Source organism: Malurus melanocephalus, unplaced genomic scaffold (assembly GCF_030028575.1).
Source record: "Malurus melanocephalus ecotype Western Australia unplaced genomic scaffold, MMel_1.1 scaffold_93, whole genome shotgun sequence".
Lineage (NCBI taxonomy): Eukaryota > Metazoa > Chordata > Aves > Passeriformes > Maluridae > Malurus > Malurus melanocephalus.
Window position 1 is genome coordinate 1,043,724 of NW_026623325.1, and position 12,216 is coordinate 1,055,939.

A 12,216-nucleotide genomic window follows, 5' to 3' on the forward strand; every position below is an offset into this window, starting at 1 on the left:
ATCAGGGCTAWACACCAGGGAGGGAGAAGAACTATTTAAGCCAAAGGATGAATATTGGCACAAAACCAAAGGGATTCTTGAATAAATTTAGTGTGAAAATTAGAAGGATGTTTCTAACCACCAAAACAATGATGTTCTGGAACAGATTTGCAACAGAAATACGGGGTAAACATATCAAGCTACCATTAAGATGTGGCTTGAAAAGTTTCTGCAAGGGATTATATGACACAGTTTCCTGTAATAGCAAGATAGTGGACTCAGTGACCTAAGAAGTATCTTCCAGTTTTAAGATCCTATCTTATGTTTTGCWATATCATTTCTTCTCCATTAAGAAATTTATCCAACTGAAACCCTCAAATGTTGAAAAATTAATAAAAATTACTTTGCAAGTAAAGATTATGTTGATTATGGTAAATCCCCTTAAAATGATTCCAGAAGAACAAATTGTAAGGTATAACATTCTTAGTCTTTACATTATTGGAATGTCTTCTGCGGAGAAGTTGTCTAGAACATAAATTGTTCATAACATAGGTTGTTATTTACTGTTTCAAAACTTACATATGGRATATGGCATAAAGGCATRTTATATTATGCAATGAATAATAATYTTATGGRATAGGWTGTATTGTTTCCTTATTTGACCYTTAGAAAGATYACTTTTGGTTAAAAAAACTTCAAATTAAACAGCTGAATGCAATCTGCTTATAAATTCATAATGATTTGTTTGCAAATATCATGAAATGTATATGTAGTTCAACAACCATAATGAAAACCACAGGTAATGTTTCATACAAAACATTCTTTTTTAATTTTTAAAAATTCTATGGGTTCTGTTATGTAGAGCACAAACACACATACATATCACAGAATCATAAAATGGTTTGGGTTGGAAGGGGACTTTGAAGATCATCTAGCTCCAACCCCTGTATCATGGCCAGGGACACCTTCCACTAGACCAGTTGCTCAGAACCCCATCAAACCTGGCCTGGAACGTGGCCAGAGGTGGGGCATCCACAGCTTCCSTGGGCAACCTGTTCCTGTGCTTCATCACCCTCACAGAAGAGTTTTTTTTTTCCTAAGTACCTTTTCATTAAGAGCTTTAGTCTACAAAGAAAAGCTGCTGTGCCTAATGAATCTCAAAAATCAGAACACCGATAGAGGAATTATTATATAACAAACCAAAATGATGTTGTTACTGATCATAGGTGTTTTAAAAGTCTGCTTTCTTTTGTTTTGTTCGATTTTGTCTTTTAAATTTCTTTTCCATCCACTACTATTTTTTGAAGTTGAGCAAACAAATAGTAGACCAGAATTCCATTATGCCATGACCAGGAGAACACTTGTTCCATCAACCCATATTGTCTGTTCACATCTTTTTTTTTTTTTTTAATGGCCAAAAAGGATTGAGAATAAGTAGACAAAAGTGAAATTAAGTACAGAAAAAGAAGAAAAATACTGGAGGAAATGGTAGATGAAGAAAGTAAAGTTCTAAGTCTAGAACAAATGCCACTACTCTTTATCATGCATAAATAATGCTTGACAGCAAGAAGTAGCTTTAAACTATGTTAATCCTATTCTTACAATACAATACACATCACTTGAAGGTTGGCTTGGTTAAGTGTTTTTAATATTTCTGATCAAACATAAACTTTTCAAAATATATCAGATTACTCCTCCGTTCAAATACAGTTGACTGCTTTTTGAGACAATTTTTCTCCTTGACAGATAGAAGGATGTCACTCTTCTTGTAAGCTGATGAACAAACTTGGCCCAGCTTTGTTGAATTTATCTACTCCCAGTCAAGACATTTGACATTTTCTAGTGAAGTTACTTTCATCCATGCAAGCAGTGGTGTGGCATCTATAAATACATATGCTTCAGTTTTCTGGTGTTCATGAAGAGATTTTGCTGCTTAGCATTTGAGCTAATGCTAACTCTTTCAAACCATAAAAATAATTACTCTACATGGATTATTCTTAAAAATAATCTGAATTATACATGGTTTTATAAAGGAAGAGGAATTTACATGGGTGCCTGAACTTTTTCATCCTTCTCCTTGATGYCAGTTGAAAAAATAAAGGAAAAATCACGGGTATATTTAATTTTTTTTTTTTGCTATATTTGAACATAGGAATTTAAAATTAAGGTTACATGTCTATAGTGGAAAAACATTTCTCTGGAWTTATAAACTTCAATATATAAATGCACTTCGTAGAGCTCCAAAACTTCAAGCAAAACCATTAAATTTTGTTTGAGCTGTATAATCAAAAACATTAATAAAAATGTTCTAATGCTGCATCATAGTCCTATATAACACTGTTAGGTTATGTCTCTTGCTATGGCAGTGGTAAGATAAAAGTATTCTTTGGTTACTTTTTTAGTGACTACTATGAAWGATAGGTTTCTCTTAATGTGTTTTAATTAGAAAATTACTTGTTTTCTTCCATCCATTGCTGGTGCTTAAGTTYTCTTGAACTTCTTTGTGAACTTCATGGGAACTTGAATGTGTATGGATACACACTCTTGTAGAACAGAAGACATCCTCCTGAGACATATGACTAGGAATGTTGGCAAATGTATAGTATGGAAGACAACTTAAAATGGTTCTGAGTTTTACCAACCAATAAGATATTCCAGGSTAATAATGAAGATGGTCAGGAGCCAGTTGACCTGATGGAGTGAATGGGATTCAATGTTGAAATTTCAACATGTCTCTGGTTATGTWATTAGTTTGATAGTGTGATACCACAGATCAAAGTCTATCAATTCATAGGGCAATTTTGAGACCTTAAAAATGGGTGGTGATGCGTCTCCATGACAGTTTCTTCCTTGACAGTGGTTTCATTAGAGCTATTTTACCATCAGCTCACATCTTTTTTTTTGCAGGCAGGAGCAAGCTGCTGCCAGCCTTGAGGTAACTCTATAGCCCCACACCAGGTAACTCTTCCAAGCTTCATCTGATGAGCAGTATGTCTCGAAAAAAAGCCCCCAAATCCAGCAAAACCAAACCCAAATTAATTCTACTCAACAACATCCAATAACAGTGGGGAAGAAGCTTTTGGCTTAAATTGTTGACTGGAGCCTGTGTCTCCGGGTGGCATCRTTAGGAAGAAATTAGATGTACTGTTGTGACAATGCAAGATTGAAAATTTCTGGTCTCTCCTACACATGAAAATTATTAGCCAAACACATCAAAGATGGTGGAGACAGGAGACATCCCTTCAATGGCTCCTGCGCCGCCCGAGAGGAAGGCTGTCCCTCAGGCTGAGCCCGCGGGAGCTCCGGGCTGGAAATGGCGCCAGCGGCAGGAACGCAGCTCCTTGCGCACACAAGACGCTCCCTTTCTCTGGGGACGCAGCTCCGCGTGGTTGACATGGACTGAAACCAGCTAGAGGAGGCAGGGCGGCAATCGCGCTCTCTCTCTCCCTCTTCTGGGCAGAGGAGGAYGGGTGAATGGGGCAGAGCGGGACCAGAGCGCCAGACGGTCGGCTGCGCTCCCCTGGTCCTCGAAGGAGCGGGCGCTGGTGCCATGGCCAGCGCGGGAGAAAGAGCCGCGCAAGGGAAGCGCGCATCCTCCATTTTGGCGGAGGGCGGGCGGAAAGTTGGCTCCCGGCGCTTGGCCGGAGCATTCGTCCCCACCCCGCGGCACTGCCGGGGGCACCCGGCGCCTTTTCCCGCGGGGAAGCCGGACGGAGGCTCTTCCAATGGGCGCCCCGCTGCGCCTCACGTTGGTTCGAATTGGTCCCAAGCTCCCCGCAGCGGCTTCCGACAAAATGGAGGACGCCACCACCACTGCCACCACCACCATCACCACCACCAGCAGCTCCTCCAGGAGCCATGTCGGCTGCTGACATGGCGCCCTCCCCCGCGGCGGGCGGGGGCAGCAAGGCGTCCTCGGCTGAGGAGGYGCTGCTCAGCCGGGCAGGCTGTGGTGGCGTGGGCCAGGCGCCCTCCCTGGGAGACTCTCCCTTTTCCCTCKGGGACCGCTTCCATTACTCATGCTCTGTCCATCATGGGAATGGCCCCAGGTTCAAAGCCCGGGTGAGGGAAGGGAAGAAGCGGAGTGGGACGTGTGGGAGGACCAATGCCAGACCCTATGGCTCGGGGGCGGGGAACGGAGCGGGAGAGCSGAGCCCGCGCCCCAGAGCCGGAGCGGTGGCGCCCGCAGGGACCGAGCGCACGGCCAGGACGGCCAGCGCACCCTGCCCACGGCCGGCGGAGCGCAGCAGGCTCGGCGCCACCGAGAACTTCTGCAACTTGCCGCTGTCAAAAGCGACACGGGGAACGCCAGCGCAACCCTCGGACACGGGTAACGAGCCGGTTGGTGGGCAACGATCCGGGTTCCTCAAACCTGAGGGATCAAAGTGGGAAGAACCCCAAGCATGCCCAGGCGGAAGATTGGCAGTTTATAGGGTCAACCGGCTGCGGGCGGCTCTGATGGATGGGCGGCGCACCCACTCGGCTAGCCCAGCGCCAGAGCCCGCCCTCTGGGAAAGCCAATGCCGGGGCAGGGAGGCGGATCTCCCCGAGCTCGTTTGGCCCGGTTTCTCCTCCCCTTCGCCAGCAGCTGCGCTTCGCCCGGGACTGGACCGAGTTAGAGTTGAGGCGCCGGAGGAGTAGCGCAGAGTGCGTGCGTCCCCCGCGGGGGGGTCCGTGCCTGTAGGCGGTGGGGAGCCGGGTAAGGAGGGGGCACAGGGCGCTGCGCCTCACCGGGGCGGGCTGGCGGCGCTCAGCTGCCCCCAGGGCGGGGATGGGAGAGCAGCCGCCGTGCCTCCCAGCTACCCGGGCGAAGTACCCCGCTGTGCCGCCGCCGTGCTGCCACCTCTGGTGGCGGGGGCGCGGGCGGCACTGGAGGCAGTCCCGCGGGTAACCATCGCGGCACGGAGGGGGGCGGCGGGGTAAATGGGGGGCAGCCCCGAAGGGGGGTGCAGGGGCATTTGGGGGAAGGGCCGGGTCTTCTCTAGCGCCTCATATTTTAACTCTCTCCCTCCCTTCCCCGCCGGGCCCTCGGCTGTTGTTCTGCCCCGGTGCCTCCCCCACCCACCGCCCTCGCCGCACCCCCGCGGGTGCCTCCTTCCCCTCCTCTCCCCTCCCCTCCTCTGCCCGGCGCTCCGCGGCTCCTGCCGCCGCCGCTGCTCCCCTCCCGTATTGTTCGGCTGGGTCCCTCTAATGGCGGACAGGAGGCGGCAGTGCTGCTGGCCGACTGCAGGGGGGCAAACCCGAGATCGGGGGCAACTGCCGCGCAAGCGGGCGGGCGGTGCGGGCGCTCGTCCGGCCCAGGGGCGCTGTCGCCGAGAGCCCCGCGGCCCCCCGGGCGCCTCTTCAGGGCTGATAGGGCAAGTTCGCAGGTAACACCCGCTGTTCCCGCCGTGGGTGCCGCCGCTGCCTCTGTTCCCCGCACTCCCGCGTAGAAGCCCCCGGTGAGGCGGCGCCCCGTGAGGGCTTCTTGTCCTTTCTTCAGCGGGGGCAAGCGACGTGGGTGTGCCTTGAGGAATACCCCACCGCCCCCACGGAGGGCAGTGAATATTTTATTTATTTATCTATCTATTTATTTATTTATTTATGTGAAGGATTGGGATTAAAGGGAAGTGGTGAGTGATGCAGGCTGTGCTTGCCCTGGCCCAGTCTAAGGAAACGCTCGTTGGGGGCGCTGCCTGATCCTCGGTGCCCCGTGTTAACCCCGTGTCTTTTCCTTAGGCTCCAGCCCAGTTTGGTGCAGCTTGGCAGAGACCAGCAAGGAGAGGGAGCTCTATTGTGAGTGCTATTTGTGTATCTATTTCTGCCTTCGCTAGACCTGCCTAGGGAGGGCTTAAACCATCCCCCCCATCTCCCCCCCCCCCTCCGCTCCGTATTCTCCCGGGAGCGGGGGTGGAATGAGGGGTCCCTCCAGGTTTGGGTGGGGAAATTCCTGGGTCCAGCAGCTGCTGCCCTGGGGCAAATCCCCAGTAATGGCTGTGAGGCGGCTCCTCCTCGAGGTGGGCGCTGCTCCTGCAATACCAACTCCGGCAGGCAGACGACGGGCTGCTGCCGCTGCTCACGTTAGCCGGCGCAGGAGGGAGGAGGAGGAGGGCATATTTCGGGTGCCCTCTAGAGTTCTGGAGCGTGYATGAAAATCCGTGACAAGACACCTTCAGCCATCTTGAATTTTTTTCTCCCTCGTTGCTCGAATCCCATGTCCTGCGTATGATCTCGGAACCCAGATGCATGGGAGATTTCAAATCACCCAGCAGTTTGCGATGGAGAAGCGTATTCCATTATCTCTTTGTGCATTCATACTGGTTCTCCATAAATGCAGATCTGTTTGGSTGGTTTTGTTGGGTGGGCTGGGCTTTGGCTGGGCTTTTGAGTCATTCGCTTTGCCCCTTCCCCAAAAAGCTGGTGGACACTGGAGAAACCCACAGGTTCTCAGTAGCGAGCGTTTTTGGTGTTTTGTCTGTGTGGGATTTGCAGAGCAGATCTCTGTTGGGTGTTAGCTTGGGTAAGGAGAGGCTGGTTGCCAATCCCTGTGGGTAGGACTGGGATGTAACTTGACCTGGGGTGTTCCTGCCCTTGTTCATAACGGGGCTGTTTTTTAGCTGCATGGGGTATTCCGAAATCCCCAAGTCGTGCAGTGAAGGAGCGAGTAAGGCTGTAAGCGCCCGGGGAGAGGCTCGGGAGCTGCCGCGGTGGGCCTGGGCGCTGTGCGCGGGCTGTGCCGCCAGAGGCGCCGGCGGGCAGCGCGGTGGCTCCGCTGGGAACGTGCAGCCCGAGAACAAAACAAAAAGGCAGTGCCTGTCTTGCGCTCTGGGTCCCTCGCTTGGGTGCAGGTGTTGCAGTCTTCTCCACCACTCATATCTTGAAATTTTTTTTCCCTTTTTTTCTGTCCCTTGCCGTATTATGTGGTAGATTTTCCAGATTCACAAAGCTTGCAACTTTGTCACTTTTTGGTGGCTTACACACAAAAGAATGAGTGGTTCACTGCAAAACCTCGCTGCCTAGGAGAARGGCTTCAGATCGGGATTTATTCTGAGCATTTAAAATTACGAACCACATCAAAGACTCCTAAGAGTTTGCATGGCATGTTGTCATTATTAAAGTGATCTGTTCTGAACCTTGACTTGCTGCTGCAGTTTAAAAATTTTAATTATAATTTTTAAACTCTTATGTCTTGGATGTAAGGGTAATCTAATTTTACTTTTGATTCATTGTGCATTCCAGTCCAACAACTGTGCTATCTGATGATCCCTCATGTCAAAAAAGTTACAGGAGCAATCAAGACAAATAATCCTTTGGGAGGAGGCAGACTGTTGTGTACTGGAGCTGGTTTGACAAAAATTTCTGTAGCTTTGTGTGGCTGCTTATGAAAGGATGAGMATACTGCCAAGAACAGCCATAAAGCTCAGATTCAGTAAACCTTACTAAGACTCAGTAAATATCTTGCACAAAAGCATCCTAGTAGGTGTCACATTGTMCTCCTCCAGCTGTGATGATGGTGGTACAGCCTTTCTRTGTCATGTGATAGGACCGTGTTGTTCTGGGGGGGAGTATACTTGGTGCTTAGTGCTGCAAGGTCATCTCTAGGAACCAAAGTCCTCAGCAACATTATTAGGTGTTTGCATAACTTGTTTTAGTAGAAGACTGTCTTAATTAGAGCAATAAATCCACTTTATTGTCTACTAAATTTGCTTTATATTGTTATTAATCCTCTTTAACCTCAAATACGTGATTGCATTCTACTGTTACTTACCCTGTTATAACATRCTAAGAAGGATTTGCATCAGCAAGAATGTTACAGTGGCAGTGGAAAAGTGAAAGCAAGTTTGTCTTCTGTAGAGCTTGTTCAAGTATACACAGGGATATGGGACCAAAACTGGTACAATGTCTTTCGAAGTTTTGCTGGGGTTGTTTGGTTTGGATTTTGGTTTCTTTGGTCCAGTGACATCATGACATGGTCTTGTGTTGTTAGAGAAGTTTTAATTTTGGTTTTGAGGACTAAATACAAAATTAGTGAAGTTCTGCCACGTTGAGTTTGTGACCAACTGGTATACACGGCAACAAAAGCAATACGGGGTGTTCTGTGAAGAGCTTGTATCAAGAATTGTTATTAATGGAAAATTCCCTGTTCCTGGAGAACTATTTATTTTTTCCATCACAAGTAACAATAAATTCAACTGATCTATGGAAAGGGATCGAAAGTTGAAGTTCATAAGAGTTCAGAAGACTACCAAAGTGTCCCCTCTGAGAACCTTGAGGCAATACTTGCTTCATGAGGGTCTTAAAAGCCCCATATGTTGCAGGAGTTCTGTGTCCACTGCAATGGTTGTGCTTAACTCCTCAACTGAAATTGTTTTATTTTCAACTTCTTAACTTTGTTTCAGTGATTTAATCTTAYTAATTGAATGCTTGGTGGGACTAACTGGGTTTCTTGCATATTAGATTTGAGAGGGAGCTGGGCTTTTCTTCCATTTCTATAGTCTGCCTTCTATGCTGCTTGCATATATGGCTGGCAGTAGATGCTAACTGGATGTATGAATTATCTACTTAGTTTAAATGCTACTATTTTCATTCTTTGTTTTAGATCAAGATTTACAAGTTTGTTAGATAGTGTTTTGTACTTCTAAGAAAAAATTTAGGTAGAAGGAAGAAGTGTTAGACTTCTGGAATGCTGTTGAATGTTATGGCCTCTTCAGTTAGCACTTTCACTGTACTGATTTTTACATAGTATTTTTCCAACTGCACAATGTATTCCAGCTCCTGCTGTTTGTTGCCTATGCTTGTGTGCATTGGTATAAATGTGCTTCCTTGGGACTATGCATTCTGCCACCTATTTTGGGAGACAGATGCTGATTTCTGTGTGTCTGTTCTCAGGTGTTTCTGTGGTTTCTAATGCATCAACAAACTTTGTGTCTTTGTTTTGTGATTCTCCATCCTTTACCTCCTACTCAGATGGCTAAGCAGCATTYTTTGCTGCTCTGGTTGCCTTGAATATGAGTCAAGGTGTTCACGAGTCAAGGTGTGCCCATTGGCCCAAGAAGACCAAATGCCTCCTGGTCTAGATCAGCCATGGTGTGGCCAGCAGGACCAGGGCAGTGACCGTTCCCCTGTACTCAGCACTGGAGAGGCCACACCTCGAATCCTGTGTTTAGTTCTGGGCCCGTCAGTGCTGGAAAGACATTGAGGGGCTGGAAAGACATTGAGGGGCTGGAGCGTGTCCAGAGAAGGGCAGTGGAGCTGGGGAAGGGTCTGGAGCACAAGTGCTGTGAGGAGCAGCTGAGGGAGCTGGGGGTGTTTGGCCTGGAGGAAAGGAGGCTCAGGGGGGACCTTGTCACTCTGCATCTGCCTGAAAGGAAGGTGTAGTCAGGTAGGAGTCAGTCTGTTAGATAACAAGTGAGAACCTCAAGATGGCCTCAAGTTGTGCCAGGGGAGGTTTAGATTGGTTATTTGGGAAAATTTTTTTGCTGAAAAGGTTATCAAGCATCAAAGGAGGGTACCCAGGAAAGTGATGGAGTTGTATCTGTGGAAGATGTGTAGGTATGGAACTTAGGGATATAGTTCAGTGGTAAACATAGTGATGCCAGTTTAATGGTTGGACTTGATCWTAAGTGTCTTTTCCAACCTAAATGGTTTTATGATTTCAGTGCCACTTCTTTGTGCACTTAGATGGTTTTGACAACTTCAAGCTTTTCCATGAAGTTCAGAAATTAACAATTTTATATTCTGTCAATGCCACTAGAGTTCAATAGAACACACATTTGATTATATGTATGTTTGTATGAGAACATCAACAGTTGTGATAGATGAGATCAGTGACTGCCCCTTATAGACAGAGTCTGTTGAGGGTTTCTTGTGCCTTCATCTGAAGTAGCTCATGGATTGGACATGTTAATGATGAAAGTTGTTTTCTTGCTTCAGATTGCTATTAGAACAAAATTATTTCAATTGATGGTTATAATACAGATTTTATTAGTCCAACATGAGTAAAATCTGCAGAGACTTACTTTTTGTTTTCAAGTGACAGTTTCCAGTGACAAGATTGCCACCAACATATTTTTMAAATTACTCTTGGTTCAGAGGGCATTTGCACTTTGTAAGTTTGTCCTCATGCTTAAGTGCTTAGTTTTTGTCCACGTTTCCTAAGTTTTCTGGAATTAGCWTCACTGTAACTTCTTTCTCATCATCCACTTTAGAGGATAATCTGACTGGGACAGCAGGTGGGGTGCAGAAGCAGATGTAGCTGCAGTACTGGTTTGAAACAGGCATTGTCAGTGCTCTAGACACACATTCTGAGTGTCAGTAGCACAACAGGATTTTGATTGGTTCGTTTGCTTTTTTTAAGTCTCTCTTAGATGAGACTACTTAATRTTTGCTGTTGTGCAAAACTATGTGTTTGGGTCTCTAAAAATTTATTGTGTAAAATGTTRCTTCTTTATTGAAAAGGTATATATACTTTGTGGTACAGCTCCTTTAACCCTTACAAGACTGTCAGAATATTTCAGTTAGCATCACTGTAGCTTCCAAAGACAGTAAGACCTATATTTGTGTACCTAGTGCTGTACAAGTCTATTGAGGTGCAGTCCCTGCTCATCAGTTTTAGCACCAACACATGGTAAGCATGATGTCCTCTCAGTTCCACCTCTCCCCCATGGAACAGTTTGTACAAAGTAGCAATGGATGCCTGGGTAAATGCTGTTAATTGAGACGATAACTGGTTAGGTACTTGCACCAGAGCTACTGATGTAACTTTTGCTGGGCCAGGTCATTAGAAGAGGTCAGTGGCATTATGGAAGAGCTTCTGTTGGTTTCTGTGTGCAGTTTCCTCTAATATTTTGTTGTGAAAGATAGCACTGGAAGAGGATAGAAAACCATACACATAGAATTCTGTGGGTTATACCAGATTTTACTAATTGAGGGCTGCTTACAGCTCACAGTCAATCCAAGAAACATGAACCGCTTTGTTTTCCTCCTGCAGGCTTTTGTTGCAAGTGTGTTAGCGTCTTATGTTTCTTTAGGGTCTTCTGTGCAATGCAACAATACTGAACCTTAAAAAAAGTTAATTGATTYAACTCATAAGGCAACTATGCCTCTTTTTCCTTTGCTTTGGGCTTTTCCCTCTCMTTGCAAGTAACCTTGGTGAAAATCGTACATATTTTTGGAGTTCCTTTTCCTTGGATCTGTGCAAGATCCTTCTAGCTTGGTATTTACTCCTAGTACTACATCAAATTTCTCTATAAGTTATTTTGTTCATCTCATTCATAAACTCAGCTATTTTCCCTGTATGGATGACCTTCAAGTCTCTCTCYCTTCCAGACTTGCTGCCCTCTAAACGAGTTAAATCTCTTTGTGTGCTTTTGACTTCCCTTTGTGGATGTCTGACCTTTAGCTGAGGCTACTATTGCAAAGGAAAACTCTGTGCTGTCGCTTGTAGACAGGATTGTCATGAGATTTTTGGTTTAGGCCCATAATATAGCTCTGGTTTCAGGCACAGCACACACGACTCCTCTAACAGACTGTAGATTTCTCTGACATAGTAAGTGGGCCTTAACTGTTAGTCAGCAATTAAGTGTTTTTTATTTAGTTGTGTTTAAAATCAATCACATGAGTTCTTCTCATACCATGCCTTTGATCTCTTTATTGTGTGGTGACAATTTTTCTTAATAGATGTGCTAAGAATGATCCTGCTCCGTTGATACTGATTCAGAATCCTATACCAGAATGCTTTCCTGGACTTTTGACTGTCTGGTCTTTTTGCACCTTGTATTTTATTGCTGTACAACTAACACATTTTCCTTACCTTTGAATTAAAGTTGGGATTTACCGTGAAGTATAGTTTCTGGTTTTTGTTGTTAGTGAGATTGTAAGTGCTATTCAGGAGCAGCACAACTGTATGAGCAGTTAAACAATTTACTTCATTCTCCTGTGATGCTCCTCATGCTTGGAGAAGTTCTCTGTGTGCACCCTAACAAGCAGTCAGTTGCAACCTGTTAATGCAGAAGAAGCTGGCTTTATTTCCTAAAGCCTACTGAAAACAAACCCAAACCACCCACCACCTTTCCTGTCACCCTGGGACTCAMACACACCATCCTTAGAACAAGAGCTAATTGTAACCTTTGTTTATGGTGGTGCTGTTTCCTTGTATTCACATTTTTGTCTTTCTCCATCTGTTGCCCCTTATGTTTAGATTGTTTGCTCTTTGAACAGTTGTACTCTGTGTTTGCACAGTGGCTAGCATGGTGTGGT

General features: G+C 45.9%; 2 protein-coding genes across 5 annotated transcripts in view; both read left to right on the top strand.

Moving 5' to 3' along the window:
- The first annotated feature begins 3,837 nt into the window (after positions 1–3,837).
- Positions 3,838–4,620, top strand: LOC130574969 (uncharacterized protein C10orf95-like). The gene has a single exon (XM_057368530.1). The coding sequence runs from the start codon at positions 3,838–3,840 to the stop codon at positions 4,618–4,620; it is 783 nt and encodes a 260-aa protein (XP_057224513.1).
- ZMYM2 (zinc finger MYM-type containing 2) overlaps positions 4,546–12,216 on the top strand; it is a 90,044-nt gene continuing 82,373 nt past the window's right edge. For 2 of the 4 annotated variants that reach the window (XM_057368490.1, XM_057368491.1), the window contains exons 1-2: positions 4,546–4,626; positions 5,698–5,754. The gene's annotated coding sequence lies outside the window, so the exon portion shown is untranslated. Of the gene's footprint in view, positions 4,679–5,697; positions 5,755–12,216 lie in introns of all 4 variants that reach the window. The other 2 variants (XM_057368492.1, XM_057368493.1) reach the window with 2 other exon arrangements.